The sequence below is a fragment of the Gastrolobium bilobum genome, unplaced genomic scaffold (genome assembly GCF_033153095.1).
Source record: "Gastrolobium bilobum isolate Gb01-03AN ecotype WA unplaced genomic scaffold, APGP_CSIRO_Gbil_v1 utg10177, whole genome shotgun sequence".
Lineage (NCBI taxonomy): Eukaryota > Viridiplantae > Streptophyta > Magnoliopsida > Fabales > Fabaceae > Gastrolobium > Gastrolobium bilobum.
In genome coordinates this window covers 24,717-48,796 of record NW_026898311.1, presented here as the reverse complement: position 1 = coordinate 48,796, position 24,080 = coordinate 24,717, and the positions used below count along the sequence as shown (strand labels likewise).

Sequence of the window (24,080 nt, the reverse complement as noted above, 5' to 3'; positions counted from 1 at the left end):
ATCAAAGATCAAATCAATTTGCATTGGATCTTGGGCTTGTGAGGAACTCGGGCCTAGGTCATGTGATGAACTGGGCTGTAATGGTAATCATTGAAATATTCCCAAAGATATGCAATATTTTGAGACCAAAGAATTCCATCGGGCCTTTGCCAGTAAGGTCTGTGAATAATGAAAATGGCAGTGATCTTTGTGATCTCTTCTTCAGTTTTTCCTTCTTGTTCCTTGGCTAGAATAATCTTGTGTAGTTCTTTTCTCCACCATGGTATAGGAGAATACCATTCCAACAAAGTCCATAAGAAAGCATCTACTGCATCAGGAGTTATAAGGATCTCATAAGCCCTTTGGACTTTAAGAGCAAGAGGAACTGAATAATTAACAGTGAGACACCAAATGCACCATAGTGTGTTTTCTGAAATATCCCATCCTATGGCAGGAAATACTTCTAGGATGTGCAGGAAAGGAATTTCTGGGTTAAAAACAGAGGGAATAATTTCTTGTGTTTTTTCTTTTCCTACCTTATAACAGTAATAAAAATAAAAGTCTTTGGCAAACTTTTGGATCTGGTAGACTGAGGTAGGTTGGCCTAATTCTGGAGGATAGACTCTTTTTTGTTTGGCTGTTCTAGGTAATGGTTCATTCATGTATATCAGAGGAAATGGAACACTGGCTATGCTGGAAATGACTTGGACAGGGGCTTTTGGTTTGGTTAATCTGGAAGGTCTAGATAAGAGGTCAGGGATAATGTTATGGCTTCCTTTGATGTGTTTGACGGTGAAATCATATCTGGAAAACCAATCTTTTAACCTGAGGATTTGAGGATCTGGTGGCATTTTGTTCTTGAATTCCAGGATTTTTGGAAAAGAAGAATTATCCATCTGGACTTCAAAATTGTGACCTCGAAGATGGAAATCAAATTTCTTGATTCCATTTTTGACTGTCAGGGCTTCCTTATAAGTGGTATGGTAATGGAGTTCTGCATCTGTAAATTGACCACTTGCATGTCCACAGTAGTACTTCTTGTTGTCAACTTCTTCAATGAGAACCGCTCCCCAGAAATGATCTCTAGCATCTGTCTGAAGAATTCTTTTACCAGTACTGGGAATCTTCAGAGCTGGTGGATTCTGAGCAATCCTCTTTAGTTCCTTAACAGCTTGAGTTTGTTCTGGACCCCACGGAGGAGGATCTTTCTTTAACAGCTTGGACAGTACACTGGTATACTTTGCTGCATTAGGAATGAAATCTCTCACATAATTAACAATTCCTAAAAACTGTTGAATCTGTTTAAAAGTGAGATTTTCATCAGGATATTCTGCAAGTCCTTTTGCAATGTGTGGCTGTGGCTGGTACATTCCTTTTGAGAAATGCATTCCCAGAAAATCAACTTCAGTCTGGGCAATATGGATCTTCTTCTCGGAGAGCATAAGTCCATATTGATTAGCTAGTTCTGCAAACTGGTTGAGCAGCTTCTTGTGTTCTTCCATATTTTTAGAAAAAAAAGAACATCATCAATATAGATAAGAATTGTATCTAAAAGTGGGGCAAAAATTCTGGTCATTGCTTTCTGGAAAAGAGAAGGAGCCACTTTGAGACCAAATGGAAGCACTTTCCATTGGTATTGGGCATTCGGAATGCAGAAAGCAGTCTTGTATCTATCAGCAGGATCTAATCCAAGTTGCCAAAAACCTGTTTTCATGTCAAACTTGGAAAAGATATGAGCATGCTTAAAAAGGATAGGAAGTGTATCAACCTTTGGGATAGGAAACTTATCATCCTGCAAAAAATGATTTAGAGGCCTATAGTCAATCACTAATCTTTTCTTGCCTCGAATTTTTTCTGACCTTTTTTCCACATAAAAGGCTTGACATGCCCATGGAGATTTGGTAGGCTCTATCAGTCCTTGCTTTAGCAGTTCTTGGCATTCAATTCTAGCCAATATAAGGTCTGATGGGGACATTCCTGGATAAGTTGCTTTGGTTGGATTAATATCTTCATTGAGCTTGAAGGGAAGCTGTACAAAAAAGTCTTCATTCTTCCACAAAGGATTTGGATAAGAGAATTCCCCATGATTTTCTGTACACAGAGGTAACAGTTTCCCTTTGATATCATCAAGTTCAGGAGGAGCTTCAGAAAGAGCATATAATCTTGAGGTTTATGAATAAGGCTTGAAATCTCTTTTGAATCATATCCCTTGAGGAAGGATTTGAAGCTTTTTGGCTTTAGTGTAGACATCCATGCCTATCAAAATGTCTTTATCTGGCAGAGGAGTTCCAATCACATTTGTCCAGATAACACATTCAGGGAAAAATCTTATCCCTATAGGATGTTTAGTGATCAAATTAGTTCTGAATGCTTTGCCATCAGCAGCTATAAAATAAGTTGTCTCCTTTTTCCATGCTTCAGGAGGTAAGATCTTGGGATCCATCATCGATCTTGCAGCACCAGTATCCATGAATGCAATCACCTTTTTAGGATGACTGAATTTGGATGATAAAATATGAACTTCTACACTGGGCTTAGGTATTTCTGGACTGATGTAGAATACTTCATTTATAGCAAAAATTGGAACATCACTATCAGAATTAGAGGAGGAATCTTGTAGTGCAAAGACACTGTCTTCATCTCCAGTGCTTTGTTCTGAGTACAAAGATTCTGCATCTCCTTCGTCAAGATTCAAAGCAGTTATCATTTTTACTACTTTATCTGATTTGTTGGGGCAGTTCTTTGCAAAATGACCTTTCTCCTTGCAAATGAAACATCTCTGGCCTTTATTCTTTCCCCGAAACTTCTTCTTCTTGAAGAACCTATATTGTTTTAGGTTCTTTTTGTTTCTGCCTTTTTGCTTCGGATTATACTTCTTGAAATGGTTCCTTTTCTTTGGCCCGTAATCACAATTGCTATCTTTGCATTTTATCTCTAGATAAGGCTTCTTACAGGCTTGAGTGTACTTTGACCTCTGATTCATCAGGTCAGTCATATACTTATGCTGCTTGCAAAGTTTATCCACCGCTTCAAGAGTCAGCTGGTGAATCTGGCCCATAGTGAGGGCTGTGAAATCTTTCCCTTGAGCAATCGCCATTCTGTTAAGCTCTGGCTGAATCTCTTTAGGAAAATAAGCCACATAAGTGTTTTTGAGGCTTGGATCATTGTATCCATTCAGCAAATAGAATTTCTGCATCATTCTTTTAAAATGCTTTTCTAGATCTTTTATCTTCAAAAAGCAGCACTTCATTTGAAAAAACTCTTGCCTGTTCTTCTTGTCAATTATGTCTCCATCTCCAATGAATTCTCGGTGAAGAACTCCTAGCATTCCAGAGGAAGTACCTACTTGGTGAAGTTGATCTTGTCTGACACTTCCCAAGTTGTGATACCATTCTTTCAGAGAACCAATCATTTTGGAGCAAAATTCTTCCATCACCTTGTAGGGATCAGCATCAGCAGCTAACAACTTAGTATCTATCCATGCTCCAAATTCTAGAAGTCTCTTTCTCCATAGGTGTGGAGAAATATCATCAAATGTAAACCAAGGTCCTCCAGAGGTTGGCTTCTTTGGCTGATTTCCACTAGTAGCATTACCTGCTTCAGATTCAGGAGAATCATAGTATGTTTCAACTCTGGATTCTGCAGTTCTAGCCATCAGTATGCTAGTAATATTGGCATAATTGGCTTCTGAAAGATCAGAAGAATCTGTCTCAGAAGAATCTGTCTCATCTGATTGTTCTTCTTCAGAAGTTTCAAGGGTGGTTTCAGGTGTTTGATAGTTTGGTTCAAAGGCTTCTTCAGAACTCAGGGATTCATCTGAAGAGGTTGAGGAGGATTATGTGGTTTCAGAGGATTGAGAATCATCTGTGTCTTGGGGTTCTGTTTGGGTTATGGCAAACTGTTCTTTGAGATCTACAGTCTCAAAAGTTCTCTTTGAAGAACTGGGATTATTCATACGGTCTGTAGAGTCCGAGGACAAGGAAGGAGTTGTTTCCATTCTAGTTCTAGATGAATGTTTTCTAGAAGTAGAAGGTTGTTTTCCTCTTTCTCTACTTTCTCTTTCTCTTCTAGGCTTTTGGTCATAAGGCTGACTGGTTAGAAAAGTCCAAGGTTTTGGAGGATGAGGGTTGGTCCAGAATTCTGATGGTTTTTGGAAAGGAGAGTAATAATTTGGCATAGAAGGTGGTAAAAAGGGGTTATAATTTTCTGCTGGTTCTGGCTTTTGTTGGGATCATATGTTTTGTTCAATAATTCTCTCCAGATCTTGAATTTCTGCTTTCAGCCTCCTTATCTCCCTATCTCTCATATTTGCTTCTGGAGTAAAGCCTAGCTTTCTGATTTCTTCTTCAAGCTGGGCTATCTGCTCCATGTTCTTCTTATAATGCTTTCTCATCTTCTTTGAGAGATGTTGCAGACGATCCTCCACTGTCTCCATCTGATTACAAATCTTTTCAACCTTAGTGTCGAGTCTTTTCAGAATAGAATTATGGGCTTTAGCATTTTCAATCTGCCAATTGAGAACTTCTTCAGCTTGGCTTAAGGGCTTCAGCTTTCCATCTGGCTGGACTTCTCCTTGATGAATCACATGATCGGTGGTGATCCTTGTAGTTGGGTCGGTATGTATTTCTAAAGGAGGAAAATCATGTGGTGAAAACATCATGCAAGGTATGGGTTCAGGCTGGTGTTTTGGAGACCAGGTTATAAGGCTAGGGTCATTTGGTGGTTCAGGAGGAAATAGTCCTTATTCTCTCAGAATCTCTAGACCTCTCTTATAGATCCAAAGAGGTTCAGGGTTTTTCTGAGTCTTAATGCCTACCCAAGGACCATTGTCTGGGTCAGATCTTCTTTGAACAGGAGGAGGTGGTTTACAACGCCGCCTGCGACTCCTTGTATCTTCTTCTTCATCGTCTTCTTCATCTGAAGTATCTCCCGTGTGCATCCAACAATCACACTCAGGATCACACATATTAGGATCTACATCCCATATGAAATGACCATTAATACGATCAGTATAAATGGGAGATCCATCTGGCATTATCCCATGGACAGGGATCCAATCTTCTTTATAACATGGAGATTTCATCATAGACTGGAAGATAGGAAGAGTAGAACTGCTGGCTGCTGCATCAGGCTTCTTGAAGATTGTTCTGATGGTTCCATCTACAGATCTTCTGAAACTCGCCTCATGAGGCTAGATGGGTTTGCTGGCTTTATGAATCTTTTCATAATTAGTCAGCCATTCTAAAGGAATCAATTCTGTCAGCTCTTCTCGAGATATCTTTCTCGGAATCTGAATGATAGAAGGAGTATCTTCTGGATTTTTAGCTATAACAAACAGAGCATCACTATGGCTATTAGGCAGCTGGGGGAGATCAACAACATGATCTTGAAGTCTATAGATCATCTGATGATGAAGAGTTGCTGCATACGCCTCAGAAACTTGGTCAGCTCCTGTAAGCTGTATCTGTACCTTCAACTTTTTTGGCAAGGTTCTATCTTTCAAGCTCACATTATAATTTGGAAAGATGGTTAAGACCACACTTCCCGCATGAAGAGTTGTTAGTACAGTTCCAATCACGGTATTTTCATAATGGATGAAGCTAGAGTCTAGCAGAGCAACACGATCTGTAACTGGCAGACCTTTCCTTCCATGAAGTGAAAGGATTAGTCTTATTGGACCAAAATGGAGTGCAGTATAGCCTTCTTGTCTCCAGTGAGTGATTAACATCGTAGGAATCTCCAGATCTACATACTGCTCCTGAGAAGTGGCTTGTAGCTCACACTGATCCATTCTGGAAGACTGGACGTATTCCTTCATTGTTGGTCTCTTGGTGGAGATCAACTTAGTGATACTTTTAAACACAGATCTTTGTCTTTTAAAGATGTTGTAAGGGCTGAGCAAATGTGGTACTGTTTCAAGAATTTTTGCATCTTCAGGGACATAAGAGTATTCTATAAGGTTTTCTATTTTTGAGGAGATCTTTGAGGGGATGTGTTTAGGAAGGGACAAGGAAGATTGTAACATAATAGGCTGGGAGTTATCAGGGTTTGTGTTATCCATGGTTTGAGAAGTTCCTCTCCTACTCACCTCATATAATATCATTACTATCTTTACCATCTCTCTGGAAGAAACTCGAAGAGTTTCCTTTAAGCTGCCACCATCGGGCAGGGAGCCTGTCATCGGGGATGACACAGAGGTTGGCTAGCCTCTTAGGGGCTGTTTGGTTGAAGGATTCTTTTGAGAATGATAGATAAATGAGAAGTGGGAATGTACGAAACCATCGTTTGGTTGAATTAGCTTCCTCACTTGGCTACCTAACTGTGATTGCTACCAAACCTATTTCCCTATCTTTTTCTACCGAGATTGCCGGCCAAAGTTTCCCTTTTGCAAGGTGGTATTGCTGAAAACCACCATATTTACTCACTTGGCTATCTAAAGAAAAGACCAGCGTACCCCTTGTGGGAGGTAACTCGGTGGAACAAAAAAAATTGGATGCATTCTCTGCTCTGCTCTGTCGTTTACCTTCTCTGCTCTTCTCTTCACCATCCCATGTCATTTACCTTCTCTCCTCTGTTTTCTGCTTGTGGCGTCGTTCGCGATCCTAGTTTGGGCGCGCAGGTTCATGCCCAGACACTGTTGGTTGGTGGGTTTGACTCTGATTTGTATGTCAACAACACCATGATCGATATGTATGTGAAATCCGGGCTTTTGCATTGTGCGTGCAAGGTGTTTGATGAAATGGTTGAACGGGATGTGGTTTCTTGGACAGAGTTGATTGTTGCGTATGCCAGGAGTGGGGATATGGTGTCTGCACTGGACTTGTTCGATGAATTGCCTGTTAAGGATATGGTGGCTTGGACTTCATTGGATGATAAAATTATGTGGTTGGTGCCAGTTCGTAAAAACAAAACGAGGTTATTTTCGTAAAAACAACTTTTTTTTCTATCTATATTTTACCTACACCCAAACATAGACTTTATAAAAGTTATCTAATTTCCCCATCAAAATTTTATCCCACCAAACAACTTTTTTTACATTTTCCTATCAAACTCATATTCTAACTATTTCCCTAGTAATCACATTTTCCTATTATTCATAAAATTTTCTCCTCAACCAAACGCCCCCTTAGCTCTTTCCTTGGAGACTATCATCCATGAATCCTTAAAGATGAGAGGACCGTAAGACTGGATCATCACAGAGTCTGTTTTCTGATACACAAGATCCCTTTGCAGGGCAAGTGTAGAGCATACTAACTTCCTCATCCAGAGATTAGTAACTATAGTAAGAACATTATACTAAGTTTTCGGAGAGAAGATAGAACTCTTTAGAAATCCATAAGGAAACACACAAGCTTTTATTTTCTGTAAACTCGATCTCCGAAAACTTAATTTATTTTAATATTAATCTATTAAAATAAAAATTATTTTTTCAATATATTAATTTTTAAAAATTGAACCTTTTTTTTTATAAAAATTAATTTATATTTTGGACACACGGTCAATAAATTTTTATAAAATTTAATATCATATGACATTTTTTGAAAATTATATAAATTTTTTATTAAAGGATATTTTTATTAAAAAAAATTATTTTTATCATATATATTATAATACAGTGCATTACCCAATACTAGATGATATTATCTTATACAATATATTATTTTATACAATACAGTGTCAAACGCTGAATAGTATTAAAATTCAATCAGGTCTTATATAATCAGGCTTTATATTATCAGGTCTTATACTACCAAACCTTATCCTATACTATCCAATATATTATTTCCGAGTTCTATCTATCTATCAATCCATCGCGGGCGATAAAATAAATATATGCTTTTTTTTTTCTCTTCCTGCTTCCTTCCTTAAAATTTTTTTAATTATTATATCGTAATAAAACCATATTTCCCTTCGTTAGTTTTTTTTTTTAATTTGATAAAAAAAAATTATTTTCCTTTATGATTATTCTGTTGTAATATAAAAAAGAAAATTAGTGTAAGTTTTAATGTTTCTACAGTGAATTAGATAAATTATCTTTATTTACTCCCAAAATGATCCCAAATCGATGCCGATGTCATTTTAGAATGAAAAATTAAAAAATGATAACGAAAAAGATTATTATAATCCTAAAATAAATTATAATTATAAAAATATCTTGATTTATATTCTAAAATAATACATTTTGTACTAATGTAAACAAAATAATTTAGGAAAAAATGTGTGTCATTTTAAAGGATGTAAAGTTGTGTCATTTTAAGAGAGAGAAATAAATAAATAAAGAAGGAGAAAGAATTGACAAAATAAAAATAAAAATGTGAATCTCAATTCTTTATTAGAGTAAAATGACATAAATTATATCATTTCAAAAAATAAATATTTTTCCCAATAACTTATCTAAATCATTGATTCGTGAATAAACCAACCCCTCAATGTAACATCAGTTGTGATTGTGACTACGGACAAGTCCAAATACAAATTCAAGATTACCACGTTACCGATCAACAAAATAAGATTTCTATTATTTATTGTTTCATGACCTTGCTATTGTATTTTTTACTTTTTTTATTATTGAGTTTTTATCAAGTTAAGCCTTGCGGCCCCTTCACTTTAGGGTTGACAAAAACGAGTCAAGGCTCGTAACCTGCCAAAAACGAGTCAGATTGGGTTGGCAAAAATGAGCTGTCAACCCGAGCCAAACTGGCTCGTTTCAACCCGTGAAAAAACGAGCCAACCCGCAGGTCAAACGAGCCAGCTCGCGGGTTGAGTTTTTTTTTTTTTTTTTTTTATATAAAAAATACAAAATATAATATACAAAAATGGACAAAACCCACACATGTTGTCATTATTTTTCTTCCTTCTCTAACCCTAAGTCTCCAATCTTCTCACATCCCTGCTATGTTTATATTGTTAGGCTGTGTTGGCTCTGTTTGATTCAAATATCTTAGCCACTTGGTAGCAAGTGGTTTTGATTGTTTCTTGATATTGATGCAAATTTGTTGCGAAGAAAATTCGAAACTAAAATATTTTGCTTTTATTTCTCATTTTGTAACCCTTTGCTTAAGCTAATGGAAGCCACATAGCTGGTGCATTAATACTACAAGGTCATTTAAATAAGCTGACAACGAGCCAACCCACGAGCTATTTTTTCAAGCCAACCCACGAGCCAATTTTCAAGCCAACCCTAACCCGACTCGGGTCGGGTTGGGTTGGATTTTCTGGCTCGTTTTTTTTTCGAGGCAACCCTAACCCAGCTCATTTTTTTTGGGTTGAACGCAGGTCGGGTCGGGTTGACCTGTTTTGCCAACCCTACTTCATTTTACCAAAAGAAAAAAAAAATCAATACTTTTTGTTTTTTAAAACATTGCCTTTATCATTATTAAACTTATCGGACATTGATTGTATTGTCCTATTTCTCAATATAATATATCTGAATATCACGAAATACAAAAAAAAATTCAAACTACCTTGGCATCACAGTCGCTAAGGTATCTAGTTACTATAGACGGGACACATGTCACGTTTCCGGTGGTTGAAAAAGTCTTGGAGGCCTGTTGCACCATGGTCGCTGAGATACTTAATTAATTTTCCAACAACTGGGAATATGACATGTGTCCCGTCCATAGTAGTTATGTACCTCAGCGACTATGGTGCAGTGATAGTTTGGAAAAAAAATTTGCACTCTATGACATTCAGGTATATTATATTAAGAAAGAGAGCACTACATCAATGTTCCCGAGCTTATCATGTCAAGTGAATAATTTTTCCATGGATTAAAATAGATTATAGTTGAGGCATTTTGAAGGATCGATCGCCAAAATTCCTTACGTATTTGATTTAATTTTCTGTTTTTATTTTATGCTAATGTATTTTTATTATAATTATAAAATTATTAGTTTAACTTATTTTATTTCTAGTTGTTATAATTTGGTAAAAGCAATGGTCGTTAACTTAATGAGTTAAGTATTTGTAATTTTAAATGACACATTTTTGTGTTATTTTTAATAAAATTATGTCATTTTGATGTATTTTTTTACATTTTTTCCTTTTTATAAAATTAGAAAAAAAAAGAAAATAGAGAAGAGAGAATGTAAAAACACATTAAAATGACGTAATTTCATTAAAAATAACATAAAATTGTGTCATTTAAGATGACAAATATTTTTCCCTTAATTTAATGAATTGTAAAATATGTAAAAAAATGATTTTTAATGTTTATACAGTGAATATAGATAAATTATTTACCTTCACTCACAAAACGACGTTGAAAAATTAAAAAATTATAATGAGAAAGACTATTATAATCCTGAAATGAATTATAATTACAAAAATACCTTGATTGTTGTCCCAAAATAACGTCGTTTTGAGCTCAATGTAAATATTGACTGAAGAAAAAGCAAACACAATAAAAATATCAAAAGCTCAACTTTATAATTCATTCTACTTTATCATAAGAAAAAAACTTTTTTTTTTAAAAAATGAAGAAAAAAGAGAGCTAAAAGTTAAAAGCTCATACGAGAAGCTATTTTTAATATGTATGTCAGTTTTTTTTTATATTTTTATATTTATTTTTTAATTATACTCTTTTTTTTAACTTTTATTTATAAATTTTATCATTTAACCTAATAACAAAATTTTCCATTTCTCCTTTCAAAGTCTAAGAATAACTTTATATAATTATCAAATATTTTTTAACTTTATTTTTTAAATCTTGTTTAACATTGACTTAAAATAGCTTTTAGTTTTTTAAAAAAGAAAAATGTGTCAAATAGGCTTAGTTATGAGTTTTTTTAATCAAACACAATATAATATTTATCATTAAAATTTCAAATACAGATGCTCCGTAAGCATGAAACAAAGCCAATTGGCTGCTCCCTGTACATAGAAGCTTATATTAAGTGGCATCTTTCAGAATAAGGATGGAGCATCCAGGGACAACCCAAGACGTGCGGCCTGTGGAGGGTTGATCAGGGACCATAACGACAAATAATGGCTTAGAGTGTTCCCTAACATAATTTGAATTTTTTCTGCTCTAATGACGGAATTATGGGCAATCTTGAGAGGTTTAGAATTCGTTTGGCACAAAGGATAGAGGGATGTGATTATGGAAAGTGACTATGTTGAAAATGGAATAATACAAATGACACAAAATAATGGAAGAAACTTTCCTCACTTAAAACTTTATTGATAATTAGTACTCTATCTTGCATTTACAAATGCAAATCAAGAATACACTCCTCTATATCTTATTTCACAAAGAGTCTCTCTTAACACACTTTCTCTCTTTTTCATTCATGCATACAAATGCATGACATAAAACGTATATATAGACCTTTTTGTCAATTTTGTAGAGTTCAAATTGATTTTAACAACTTATAATAGTCACACATTATCTTAAGTATATCTAAGTATAACTCATACATTACTGCACATTACTAGATTAGGCTTCAGTATGCTTCTAGTTTGGTGGTGGTGATAAGATTGACAATTCATCATGATAAATATACAATTCACACACATATTCTAGATACTTCTTGTTTGTTGGTGTAGGAAATAAATTTGAGTTAGATTTCTATCAAACTATACAAATGCAGTTACTATGTTGATCAGGAACTAGGAAGTGTCCTTGGTCCACATCTATAGAGTATAGTTTTCATTAGCCTCCCCTTGGAATCAGTATATTGTTTCAGGTTGATGAAGCTAAGGTGTGTGTAGACCCGTCCTATTATTTCTTGTTGATTTTCATTTGTTGGGAGTTATCCCCTGATTATCTACCAAAAAAATTATCCCAGTTAGGTACGTGTGTGTGTGTTGTTCGTAAAGTAACATTTCTGATGTAAAGCAATTTTGAGTTCATTCTCTAATGGAATGCCCCAAAACCTCTCTTGCGCCTTCTCTCTTTCTCTCATTGTAAGAAATGGGTTAACAAAATAAACAAATTTTTTTTTTAAACAAAGAGGGGCAAAAACCCCAGTAATAAACAAAATATTAGTTATTGAGTTAACTGGGATTAGACCAGTAGGATTGATTGAGTAGATTAATATAATTTAAGCATGAAATTGAAAGATTTAGTAGTTTTGTAAGTGAGTAAAAGTTTAAGAAAGTTAAAAGGGAGTAGAAAAACTTTTCTACATATTCACGTAAAAATAGGTGAGTTCTATTATAACGAAAAAATATCAGTGGAATTCACTTATTTTTATTTTTATGTGAGTGTGGCAGAGAAGTTTTTTCTGTAGCAAATAAAAACATTAAATTCATACTCTATTGATTTTAAAATATGAAGGGTCCGTTTGAAGCATTAGGGGTGTGCAAAAGAACCAAAAAATTGAACTGAATTGTGAACTGAACCGAATTGCACTTAAAATAATCGATTTTTGAAAATCAATTCATGAACCGAACTGATTCTTAAAGAACTAATTTAAGAACCAAACGTTCAAGAACTGAACTTGTTTTTAGAAATCAGTAACAAACCAAACTATTTTCGAACCGAATCGAATCAAATCAGTAACAAACTATTTTCAACCTGAACCGGTTTAAAATTGAATTGAATCAATTTTAAACCGAACCGAACGATTTTCAAATTACTTCGAATATATTTTTAATCGAACTGTATCATTTTCAGAACGAACAGTTGAATTATTTAAAAAATTCAGTTCAATTCTAATTATGCATGCTCTTAGGAAACGAAAAACGTGATAAAATAATTTATTTTATCTTTGGTGAAATTATAAGATAGGATATCCTAGTAAGCATGCAATTATCTGACATCAACTTGTTCCCTTTTCTATTGCAAAGTTTACTTCCATTCGTTTGAGGCAGGAAGCGCCTAATACATAGATGGATATAAAAATCTCTTTGCCCATTGTGTCTAATTCCCTAATCCTCCATTTCTCCAATAATCAAACCAAATACAAACAAAAAACAGACTTGAGAGAAAAAGAGACATGATTCTTCAGCATCTCCACCAGTTCCCTCTGCGACTGTGACAGTTTCTTCCTTATCATTGTTCTCTAAACTGATTCAAGAATATCATTCTTTTCAGGTACCATTGCATTACTCTCTGCCTTTTTCTTATATGTACGACAACATGCCATCTCAAGATTTGAAACTTGTGATTCAAAATTGAATACCTGCTCGAAAGTTTTAAAATTTCTTTCCCGAAATTATAATCGGTTGTTTTTCTATTCACCCATTATGCCTTTTGATTGATTGTCTGTGTTCCTTTGTATAGGAAGTTCCTGGATTCTTGTTGCTTCAAAGCATGCTATTTCAAAACTTTTTTGCAGGAGTAAAAGGTTTCACTACCCAGATTTCAATTTTCGTTTTCTTGCTTTTTTTTTTCCACCTAAACAATAGGCAATTTGAATTTTGAGCCTACCCAATAGGTAACTTCTTTTTCCCCATGAAATTTAGAATCGTATGAATTGAATTTCCACGATTTCTGGTTTATGGTGTTGCTGGCCAATTGAATATATTATTGTGTCTGTACTGCATCAGAATCTTAACACTTTCAGTAGTTCACTTTCAATAAGCCCGTAATGCAAGAGATTAACAGCTTCGTGTCAGTTAGTTCTGCTCTTCCTCACCTATAATATGCTTTGGTGTGGGCAGGCCGAACTTAAGCAGCTAGCATATTCTTGGAAATCTTGAATTTTCACCTGCCTGCTTTTCACTGTTCTTTTTAGTAGTTTTTTTTTTTTTTTTTTCCTTGCTTGTTTTCCTCTCTTGAAAAGATTCGGAGAAGTTCTCCAGCTTTTCACGCTTGAGGAATGCATGTAACGGTTTATTAAACATTTGTGCTTAAGGTCATTGTTATTTCAATCTATTTCAAATCTCGTGTAGGTTTCTATTAAAGACTTAATCTGTCTAGTCATAGGAATTCATGCCTTTTCTTGTTAATCAAGTTTTTATTTCATCTGTCAGGATTTTAGAGGAGACAAAAAATGGTAGAATCAACACAATATGAAAGATTTTCGAAGGATTTTGTAATGGGAGGAGTAGCAGCAATTATGGCAAAGTCTGCAGCGGCACCAATTGAGAGAGTGAAGCTTTTATTGCAAAACCAAGGTGAAATGATTAAAAGAGGACAACTTAAAAAACCATACTCAGGTGTGTGTGATTGCTTTAAGAGGATCTTCATGGAAGAGGGTCTGATTGCCTTTTGGAGAGGTCACCAGGCCAATGTTATACGATATTTCTCCACACAGGTGAGTTATTCACTTCACTGGCATTCTGATTGAAGTTAAAGACCTGTATCCCCACTTCCACCACTTTTTTTTCTCCTTCTTTCAAGTTGTCACATTTGTGATGTAAATGGACCATCGCCTAGTGTAATTTTGTAGTGTTTTTTTCTTTTTTTTTTGGTTTTTAATACCACTTCCACAAAAGGATAAAAATAAAAAATAAAAGGAAGAAGAAAAGAAAACAAAAGAATGAACATCAGAAGCTGTCAGGGATGCTAAGTGCTATCTGTTAACTTTACTTCCCTTCCATTGTTCCATCCTTTTTTTTTCCTTTAGTCTCAATTAAATTGAAAACGTATACTATCTCAGAGCCTTGACTTATCTCGATTTCTTATCCAAAATCATTTCATTGCATGATGCAATATGTAATATCCAAGCAATCCCGTTCTTTGATATATGATCATGTCCAGTTTGTTCATTGTTACCCCTTGAGCTTGTTTTGTACTTTTCCTGTCAATGCATGTCAAATATCCCAAATAATGGCCCACTCATATGGAAGGGAAACCATTGGTTTATTTTTACTGCTTTGTATTCCCATCAATTCCCGTGATCATGTGTCTCAAATAATGGTTTTCTTTTTTCTTTATGAGAAATAATGTTTGAGCAAACAGTTAATTGGTCTATAGGCTTTCAATTTTGCATTCAAAGGTTACTTCAAAAGCATTTTTGGGTATTCCAAAGAGAGAGACGGGTACATTAAGTGGTTTGCTGGGAATGTGGCTTCAGGCAGTGCTGCTGGAGCAACTACTTCACTGCTTCTGTATCATTTAGATTATGCACGGACACGGTTGGGCACTGATGCATTGGAGTGCCGTGCTACTGGCCAACGCCAGTTTAAAGGTCTAATTGATCTATACCGTAAAACCTTATCAAGTGATGGAATTGCTGGCTTGTACAGGGGATTTGGGGTTTCAATATGGGGAATCACCATGTATCGAGGGATGTACTTTGGGATATATGACACCATGAAGCCTATTGTTTTAGTGGGGCCTTTTGAGGTAAGTATTTATACTTTCATAAAAGAGCTCTATTGTTCACAGCCAATGGGAAAATATGTAGTTGATACTTGATAGTTTATTTTATACTTTTAACTGAGAATTTGCCTTCCATTATTACTGGACCAGTGGTCTGTTTGGTCTGTTTCAGGGTGGTATGTGGGCCAAATGAGTTACCCTAGATTCTGCAAGTTACATTGATGATTGAAAGTTTGAACATTCAACACATATGACAAGTTAGTTAATAGTATTTTGGAAAAAGAATATACTGTTATTTTTTGTCATAAACTTTTCGTGGATTCATCTCTTGATGTTATAGAACTTAGAGGAATTCAGAGCATTGGTTCTGTTCTTTTATGCCCTTGCATTCCAATGTGAGTCTTTTGATTTATTTTCTGCAGGGGAATTTCTTTGCTAGTTTCTTCTTAGGTTGGAGCATCACAACCTTCTCAGGGGTTTGTGCATACCCTTTTGACACACTGCGTCGCCGAATGATGCTAACCTCTGGACATCCAAACAAGTATAATAATGCAAGGCATGCATTTCGTGAAATTGTTCAAAAAGAGGGTTTCTTAGCTCTGTATCGAGGAGTTACAGCAAATATGCTTCTTGGTGTGGCAGGAGCAGGGGTGCTCGCTGGATATGATCAGCTGAACCGCATCTCATCTAGACACAGTCACTATAATGACACAATCCAAAGAGTTTTGAAATGAATGGCTGAAGGTATCTGTTTTAAGACAAACCAAAGAACCATTGCACAAACAACAAACTTTTGGACATGATAGCCAAAGGTATCTGTTTTAAGAGTTTTAGTTTTAGATTTTTTTTTTGGAAAATGTATTCAAGACTGCAAATGCAGTTTATCAACATGTCTATTCCTGTGAATGCTGCTGGTATTAGGTTTACAATGTAAAATGTACATGGCCAGACTTCAATTATTTTGTTAACATGATTACACTGATGTTACCTCTATAATTTGCTCAGAATAGAATATAAGATTGTTCTATTCTTGTCCTTCTTTCCGTTTTGATATACTTATTCAACTTCCGAACCTTAATATTTATTATCAGTTAGATAATTATTTTTTGGTATCCTATATGACTTGATATTCACTCTAAGGACTACTTTGATGTGCCACTTGATATTCAAAGCACTGAGCATATTTCTTTTTCCTCCCACTTGCAGGCTTGCACTGTAGCTAGTTTCCAGTATCATGATGACCTAATAGTAAGTAGTAGGTCTTTCCCACAAACCTGCAACCCCTGTTATCCGAGTTTCAGGCCGTAACGCTAAGATATTATAAGTTGGTCAAACATATCTCAAATTTTGTTAGATTTTAACGAATTAGCTTAGGAAATAATATTTTTGCGGTAATTCAAGTCCTTTGTCAAAAATATCAAGAAAGGAAACTGTTATTGAAAGGGCACCCTTATATTAAGGTAAACTAAAAACAAGTAGAACCACAATCACTGCAGGTAACCACAAACTGCACCAGACATTTAAAAAGCCAAAGGACAGAACATTATCGATTAAATATTTCTTGGAACATGCGAAGTATGAGGTTAGTCAGAACCCCTTCAGCTTTCAGCACCCTCAGCTTCTTCTTCTTCTTCTTCTCCTTCTTCATAATCACCATCTTCCTCAGCCGAGGCATCCTGGTATTGTTGATACTCAGCAACAAGGTCATTCATATTACTCTCTGCTTCAGTAAATTCCATCTCATCCATTCCTTCTCCAGTATACCAGTGCAAGAAGGCTTTCCTTCTGAACATGGCTGTGAACTGCTCACTGACTCTCCTGAACATCTCCTGTATAGAAGTTGAATTACCAACAAAAGTTGAAGCCATGGAAAGGCCTCTCGGTGCGATGTCACAGACACTAGACTTGACATTATTGGGAATCCACTCAACAAAGTAGGAAGAGTTCTTATTCTGCACATTCATCATCTGTTCATCTACTTCTTTTGTGCTCATTTTGCCTCTGAACACTGCTGAGGCTGTTAAGTAACGACCGTGGCGTGGATCGGCTGCACACATCATGTTCTTTGCATCCCACATCTGTTGTGTCAGTTCTGGGACAGAAAGTGCACGGTAGTTCTGTGATCCTCGAGATGTCAGGGGGGCAAAACCCACCATAAAGAAGTGAAGTCGTGGAAATGGGATTAAGTTCACAGCTAGCTTCCTCAGGTCTGAGTTCAGCTGACCCGGGAATCTTAAGCAACAAGTAACTCCACTCATTGTTGCTGATATCAAATGATTCAAATCTCCAACTGGAAGGAAATTATGAAGACAAAGAACTCATCAAGAAGAAAAGGGAAAAAAGAAAGAAAAAATTTACATAACATGAGGTACTCATTGTCAATGCATAGGAAAATCATCAAGACTGCCATATAATTATATATTATACTTACAACTTGGTGTAGAGAGCTTGAGGGTCCTGAAGCAGATGTCATATAATGCTTCATTATCAAGGACCATGCACTCATCAGCATTCTCCACCAACTGGTGAACAGAAAGTGTAGCATTATAAGGCTCAACAACCGTGTCTGACACCTTTGGAGATGGAAAGACAGAGAATGTAAGCATCATTCGATCCGGGTATTCCTCTCTGATCTTTGAAATCAGTAGAGTTCCCATTCCAGAACCTGTTCCCCCTCCCAGGGAGTGGCACACTTGAAATCCTAAATATGAAACCAAAATCAATCATTTTGCTGGAAATTAAGTTATTATTTCATGAGCCACAAAATTTTCAAGTAAATAATCAAAGTAACAGATTCTTAATTGTTCAAACATGTTTCATGTTCAGTTCAAGCAATGTGATTAATCATCAAGTGATATTGAATCAAAATTAATAAACCCAAAAACGAATTTAATTTTAATGAAACAGTGTCCCATGATGTTTGGTTTCTTACCTTGCAAGCAGTCACAATTCTCAATCTCCTTCCTGACAACATCAAGGACAGAGTCAATAAGCTCAGCACCCTCCGTGTAATGGCCCTTGGCGAAATTGTTTCCGGCACCGGACTGCCCGAAAATGAAGTTGTCTGGCCGGAAAATCTGGCCATAAGGGCCGGTCCGGATAGAGTCCATGGTGCCAGGCTCAAGGTCCATCAGCACTGCACGTGGCACGTAACGTCCATTTCCAGCCTCATTGAAATAAACGTTCACTCTTTCAAGCTGAAGTTCTGATTCGCCAACGTACTTCCCTATGGGGTCAATACCATGCTCATCACACACCACTTCCCAGAACTTTGATCCTATTTGGTTACCACATTGCCCTCCCTGAATATGAAGAATCTCACGCATTTTCTGGCTTGGATGGCACTAACTGAGGAGGGGTAAAATGGGAACCAAGCTAACTTCTCAACTGTCAACAACTCTCACTACTACAAGGACTTGGCTTGGTCTTGAATAAGCTAAGGATTTTGGTTAGTTACATTTATAGTGAAGTGTGGATGATGGATCAAGTGAAGTGTAAAAGGAATTACATGACTGCACTTAGAAAATGAAGGGTGAGGATGAGAGATTGTGGTTGAGATCTAACGGTGGAGGATTGCTTGTCTGGTAGATGATAGAGGAAAGTAAAAGGTTAAGTTGGGTGAGTGAATGAATGCCATTTGTAAGCTGCTGCATGCAACACCGCCGGCTTCAGTAGGCGGTTTCTACAGAGCTAGTAAACATGTGATTTTATTATAGGAATTGCATAACCCTTGGTATTGTCAAAATGGATGCTGATGTTATATTAAAAATAACTAATACCATTACTACAAGTTATAACTGATGGCATAATATCTGAAGTTGAACTCGCTTGATAATAAGTTATAGTTAAAAATAACATCAGCATTTATTTTGACAATATCAAGGGTTATGCCATTTGGGGAACCTAAATGACGTTGATCTTGTCTGTACATTCGAAAGCGACTGCAACTAAAAGAGAAAATTGGAGATAGGAGAGTTAAAAATAAAGGGATGAATAGATAAAACAAGATTATTTATTTATTTTTATTTTATTTTTGTTGTTGCTGGGGAGGGGGAGGAATAACTGATAACACGTTTGTCATTAGGTTGACTAGATTAGAGGCCAGAAAATACATTCTGATTCATATGCTAAGGCAAACAAATTCAATGATGTATGTGCAAGAATTATGTCCAACTTACTTGCAAGGAATATTTTGCTCCTCATTAGCATCACCCTATCTAAAATCGGAACCAATAAAATATTATTTGGACACAAGATTCCCTTCGGAAAAAGTTCCTTTCTCTCACAATTTATTTACTCTCTTCAACTATAAAAAAAATATTATTTAATGATGCTTTTATGCATATTATAGATAAGAGTTATGGCAAAAGCTTGAACTATTCCACTTTCAGTTGAACAAAAAAAACACAAATAAGGCCAGCAATTTTAAAATAATTAATAACACTAGCTACTAGCAATACTGAATAAGCACTAACTGATCCAGCACAAAAAAGAAAAAGAAAAAAAAGAATACATTGGACATTGAACCATTGAGCACTTGTAGCAGTAGCAGCTCCAATATCCTAAGCTCTGATGGATGCTTATTTTGGTAGTTATATTCCATCCACTCAACTGAAAGATCATCCGAAAAACCATCATATCATTGTTGCTATTTAAATTTTAAGAGAAGGATCATCCAAAAGAGAGAGCAACAGAACAAGGAAGGACTCCATATTCTCAACTTTAATTTCATAAATAATTTTTTTTTGGAATTTCCGTACATGATTTCTTCAAGAATTGAGTATCACACATAGATACCAAAAAAAAAAAAAGTATCACACAGACACGCAAAGAGGATGTGGGTAAAGAGAAGTCTCTTCTATAAGTAGGTTAAATATATTATGCTACACTTTTGCCTATGAGAGAAAGCTAAATCTTAATCTTTCCATGAAAACTGCAATATGGGATTTTGAAACTGGGATCTTGCTCATCCATGTAATTGGCACCCGCCCAGCTGAAAATTTATCAGTGAATGTCCAAATCACCAAAGTACTCACGAAGGAGAAGACATAATTCCAGAGCAATTTTACCTTGATATTAACGCAGGGGACTTTTCAGTACATGTGTATAGCTGACATCTCACACTTTATCAACCACAAATCCCTTCTTTGACTAGGACATCAAAGTTACAAGCATCTGCATGGGGGAGCATACTTCATAATGTTCTTGTTTTATGTATCATATGGTTGTTTTGAAGAACATAATGCTCGAGTTCATCTGTTCCATATTCCTAACATTTTCTGCAAGATGTTGCAATTACAGGCAGATGACCCGACAGTTACTGACATCTCTAATGAACTGGATCTTGGACCAGAATACCCGTTTTTTATTGACAGATAAGCAGCAGGTGCCATGCAGCATAACTGGCATATCTCCACTCTCCAATAGCAACTACTCAACATGCCCTCAACTTGAATCAACAATGAGAACTCTCAGCGCACCAAAATCAATGTATTATATCCAGAGCAAACAGAAGGTCGCATATCTTTCCGTCTATGCAAACATTTTCCTGAGATCCACTCTTAGCATGTAGGCTTTTCTTTGCTTTCATATAATGTTCTGCTTCAGAATATCTACCATTTCTCTCCAAACCGGCTATTAGTACATTATAAGTGCCTCTCGTAGGACAAAATCCTTTTCTGCACATGATTTTGTAAATCTCAAGTGCCTCATTAACTCTTCTAGCGGAGAAGTAAACGCTAATTAAAGCAGTATAGGTAGTAGTGCACTTATGGTTATCAGGTAATAAGCTGAAAATCTTTGTGGCTAAAGTTCGCTTCCTAGCACAACCAAGCCTATAGATTAAAAGTGAAGCCAGATAGATTCCAAGAGAATGCCCACCTCTAGTCATTTCCTCAACAATTTCCACCATCTTTGAAAACATATTTGATCTGGTCAACAAGCCCATTAAGGAAAGATATCCTGTTCTCTCAATACTTATTCCCATTGTCACACTATACTTGAAAGCCAACAAAGCCCCATCAGGTCGGCAGTGACTACAGTTTACTTCTATAATGGTCGAGATAACCTTATGATCTAGAGGTATTTTCTTATCCATCATCCCTGCAAGTAAATGGTCAATAGCAACAAAATTTTTATCTTTCAGGAGAACAAATAGAAGCTCTTTATCTATATTAGTAGGAGAATCTGCAGCAACTATGACACTGTCATTTGCCTTCTTCCTTATGCTACAATCCATATAAAAGTGTGGATTGACTTGCCTTAGAAGGGTATCACTCTCACCAGCAATTTTTAAAGCTTCCAATGCTTCCACAAAAACAGTGTAGCGAAGAACAAGACAGTTTTCTTTCATATACTGAAGGATTTGGTTCATGAGCACAGTCCCACCAACTTTAGAACACCTCTCAATCAAAATATTGCATGCAGCTTTATCAGGTTGCACCCCAGCCTCTTGCATCTTTTCAAAAATCTCAAGGGCTTCTTTGCATTTTCCTAAAATACACAAAAACAAGAATAACCATTACTGCCTTCAACTTCACAATAAACAAATGACAGCACAACTCGGGATGGGTGACAAATTGTGGCAGTTAGATGTTTCTAAATGAAATTGCGCCAAAAGTTCACTGCATGGAAGCAATCACTCTGATCTGCTGAATTTTTTAAACCCAAGTAATATGTTCTTCCCTTTATAAATGACGCAAGCAAAGTAAAAATATTATTATTATTTTTTTTTTTAAGACTGAGATCATATGGTTCTCAATACGTCCCAAGGGGAATTATAGAATGCGAATGTCATTAGGCTAGTTAAGCTTGAGCTTTCCGCAAGTAAACTTATCCTTCGGTCAAAGTGTCAAACTCAAAAGCAAAGAATCATGACAAGTTCAGCTGGAGTTTTAAGTTCATTTAGTTATAAAATAGTAGCATCACCAAAGGATAAAAGAACCAATAATAAATTATACGTTTATGCCATTGTTAAGAACCACCAACTTGAATATATATTTTTCCGGAACAGTGATCAAAGTGCCACGGTTGGAAAAAAAAAAAATACCAAAATGCTACGCTAACAGTAAATTTTGTCAAAATGCCACGTGGCATATTTCGCTACACAGTGTAGCGAAATATGCTATGTCAAAACAAAAAATGCCACGTGTCAAACAGGAAGAATTTCACTACACAGTGTAGCGAAATTCTCCCTGTCTGACATGTGCCATTTTTGGTTCTGTGCATTCTGACATGGCATATTTCGCTACACTGTGTAGCGAATTATGTGCACATATTTCGCTACACAGTGTAACGAAATATGACACATGGCATTTTGACAAAATTTACTGTTGGCGTGACATTTTGATATTTTTTTTTCCAACAGTGGCACTTTGGCCACTGTTCCTATTTTCCCCATATATCATTTAACTGGCAAAGACAAGGACTGAATGCCCTCATAGACCACATAACAAACAGGTTGAAGGCACACTAACCAGACCCAATAAGATAGTCCATTAATATCGTGTAAGTATAACAATTTGGTACAGAGCCAGAGTGAAGCATCTCCTTGTAAACATCAGTAGCCTCCTTCGCTCTGTGATTATCAAACAGAATCTTCATATAAGCAGTGTAAGAAACAACAGTTGGGGAACATCCCTTGAATTTCATTTGTTCCCACATCTCCACTGCCTCATCCACGTTCCCCGAACTCGATAGCCAATGCATCATGGAAGTGTAAGTAACAGAATCAATCTTAATCCCCTTCTCCTGCATCTGCTGGAAAACGTGTTTCATGGATGAAACCCTCCCAGCTTCTCCGAAAATATCCAGCATCGTTGTGTAAGTGTACTGGTCATGCTTGAACCCTCTGATCCCAGAAGCCCAATTGAAGAATAACCACGCTTTCTCCATTGGAGGGTGTGACTTGAGAACCTGGTTCACCGTGTAAGAGTCCCATTTCACGGGGAGATTCTCAAGCTCTTGCTGAGCAGAATCCCAAGTTGAAAACTTTAACGTTCTGTAAATTTTCCCAATGAGGTTCCTCGTATACTCTCTCGGATCAGAGGAAGAAGAAGAAGAATCGTTCTTCTTCTTCTTCAATTTCATGGGTTTCTTCATGTTGTTGTTGTTGCTGCGAAATGGAGCAATGGGTTTGTTTTTTTGTTTGGGTTGATGTTGATGAAGGGAATGCATGGCTTTCGCGGAAGGAGAAGGAATAAGGTTTCTGAGAAATCCATGGAGCTTAGATATTCTGTTACTGAACATCGATGACTATGCGAAACTTCGGTGCCATAGCCACCATAAACAATTCAAAGTTCCAAACGGGCCCTTAATTATGTAGACTGGCCCAATGATTACAAACATAATTATTAAAAAAAAAATCACAAATTACAAGAAAATTTGCACTAAGATAAAACTAAATTTACTGTAAGCCAAAGTTAAAATAAATTAAGCAAAAAGGGACCAAGAGAAGCAGTATCTGCAAAATGGAAATATTAGAGATACCATCACCGTTTGTTGGGTGATTGTTATTTGTTATCAACAGTTTGTTGAGTATGAATCACAAATATTCCACAAAATAAGTAAAAGGTGATTCTCTGAACGTTCTTGATCGAATATTTGGAAAGGATCTAATTAATTATATAAGACAACTTAGCAATCTCATTTCTCAAATTGCGCTAAAAAAAACATCATCACCTGTCTTAGTACCATATAGCTTCTTCTTTTTTGGAATTTAATATTTGGTCTTAGTACCATATAGCTAATTTGCCTATAATGCAATATGATCGTCTAAAGTTTTGGGGAAAGTGGTTTTTGTCACGGGCAATGACATAAATCTTGTGAAGTACCAAAATATTGAGATATGCAAGCCTTCTATATTTCGTGTGATTCATGTGGGAGTCAC

General features: G+C 36.1%; 3 protein-coding genes across 5 annotated transcripts; 1 reads left to right on the top strand and 2 right to left on the bottom strand.

Moving 5' to 3' along the window:
• Positions 1-12,821: 12,821 nt before the first annotated feature.
• LOC133314784 (ADP,ATP carrier protein ER-ANT1-like) lies at positions 12,822-16,164 on the top strand. Of its 3 annotated transcripts, XR_009752004.1 has the most exons (6): positions 12,822-13,018; positions 13,208-13,271; positions 13,900-14,183; positions 14,846-15,217; positions 15,366-15,450; positions 15,616-15,727. XR_009752004.1 is itself a non-coding variant. In XM_061516308.1 (5 exons), the coding sequence occupies exons 3-5, from the start codon at positions 13,920-13,922 to the stop codon at positions 15,925-15,927; spliced, it is 948 nt and encodes a 315-aa protein (XP_061372292.1). In that variant the 5' UTR covers positions 12,822-13,018; positions 13,208-13,271; positions 13,900-13,919; the 3' UTR covers positions 15,928-16,164. The 3 variants fall into 3 exon arrangements, 2 of the variants coding, with proteins under 2 accessions (XP_061372292.1, XP_061372293.1); XM_061516308.1 differs by lacking the exon at positions 15,366-15,450 and having other exon boundaries at positions 15,616-16,164; XM_061516309.1 differs by lacking the exons at positions 13,208-13,271; positions 15,366-15,450 and having other exon boundaries at positions 15,616-16,164.
• A 627-nt stretch (positions 16,165-16,791) lies between these two features.
• On the bottom strand, positions 16,792-18,519 carry LOC133314785 (tubulin beta chain-like). The gene is made up of 3 exons (XM_061516310.1): positions 18,126-18,519; positions 17,625-17,894; positions 16,792-17,483 (listed from the first exon to the last, which is right to left on the bottom strand). Exons 1-3 carry the CDS (start codon positions 18,517-18,519, stop codon positions 16,792-16,794), a joined length of 1,356 nt encoding a protein of 451 aa, XP_061372294.1.
• Positions 18,520-19,974: 1,455 nt separating this feature from the next.
• On the bottom strand, positions 19,975-23,421 carry LOC133314786 (pentatricopeptide repeat-containing protein At2g01390). Its single transcript, XM_061516311.1, has 2 exons — positions 22,669-23,421; positions 19,975-21,685 (listed from the first exon to the last, which is right to left on the bottom strand). The coding sequence occupies exons 1-2, from the start codon at positions 23,366-23,368 to the stop codon at positions 20,679-20,681; spliced, it is 1,707 nt and encodes a 568-aa protein (XP_061372295.1). The 5' UTR covers positions 23,369-23,421; the 3' UTR covers positions 19,975-20,678.
• Between the last annotated feature and the right edge of the window lie 659 nt (positions 23,422-24,080).

What these genes read in the sequence shown, in the direction of transcription:
- LOC133314785 (XM_061516310.1), bottom strand. Translation starts at nt 18,519, where the DNA reads ATGCGTGAGATTCTTCATATTCAGGGAGGGCAATGTGGTAACCAAATA. An exon ending in GAATTGTGACTGCTTGCAAG is followed by an intron (nt 17,895 to 18,125) that starts GTAAGAAACCAA and finishes TTTCATATTTAG; the next exon opens with GATTTCAAGTGTGCCACTCC. An exon ending in CAAGCTCTCTACACCAAGTT is followed by an intron (nt 17,484 to 17,624) that starts GTAAGTATAATA and finishes ATTTCCTTCCAG; the next exon opens with TTGGAGATTTGAATCATTTG.
- LOC133314784 (XM_061516309.1), top strand. Translation starts at nt 13,920, where the DNA reads ATGGTAGAATCAACACAATATGAAAGATTTTCGAAGGATTTTGTAATG. An exon ending in TACGATATTTCTCCACACAG is followed by an intron (nt 14,184 to 14,845) that starts GTGAGTTATTCA and finishes ATTGGTCTATAG; the next exon opens with GCTTTCAATTTTGCATTCAA. An exon ending in TTTTAGTGGGGCCTTTTGAG is followed by an intron (nt 15,218 to 15,615) that starts GTAAGTATTTAT and finishes TATTTTCTGCAG; the next exon opens with GGGAATTTCTTTGCTAGTTT.
- LOC133314786 (XM_061516311.1), bottom strand. Translation starts at nt 23,368, where the DNA reads ATGCATTCCCTTCATCAACATCAACCCAAACAAAAAAACAAACCCATT. An exon ending in GGACTATCTTATTGGGTCTG is followed by an intron (nt 21,686 to 22,668) that starts GTTAGTGTGCCT and finishes TGTGTATTTTAG; the next exon opens with GAAAATGCAAAGAAGCCCTT.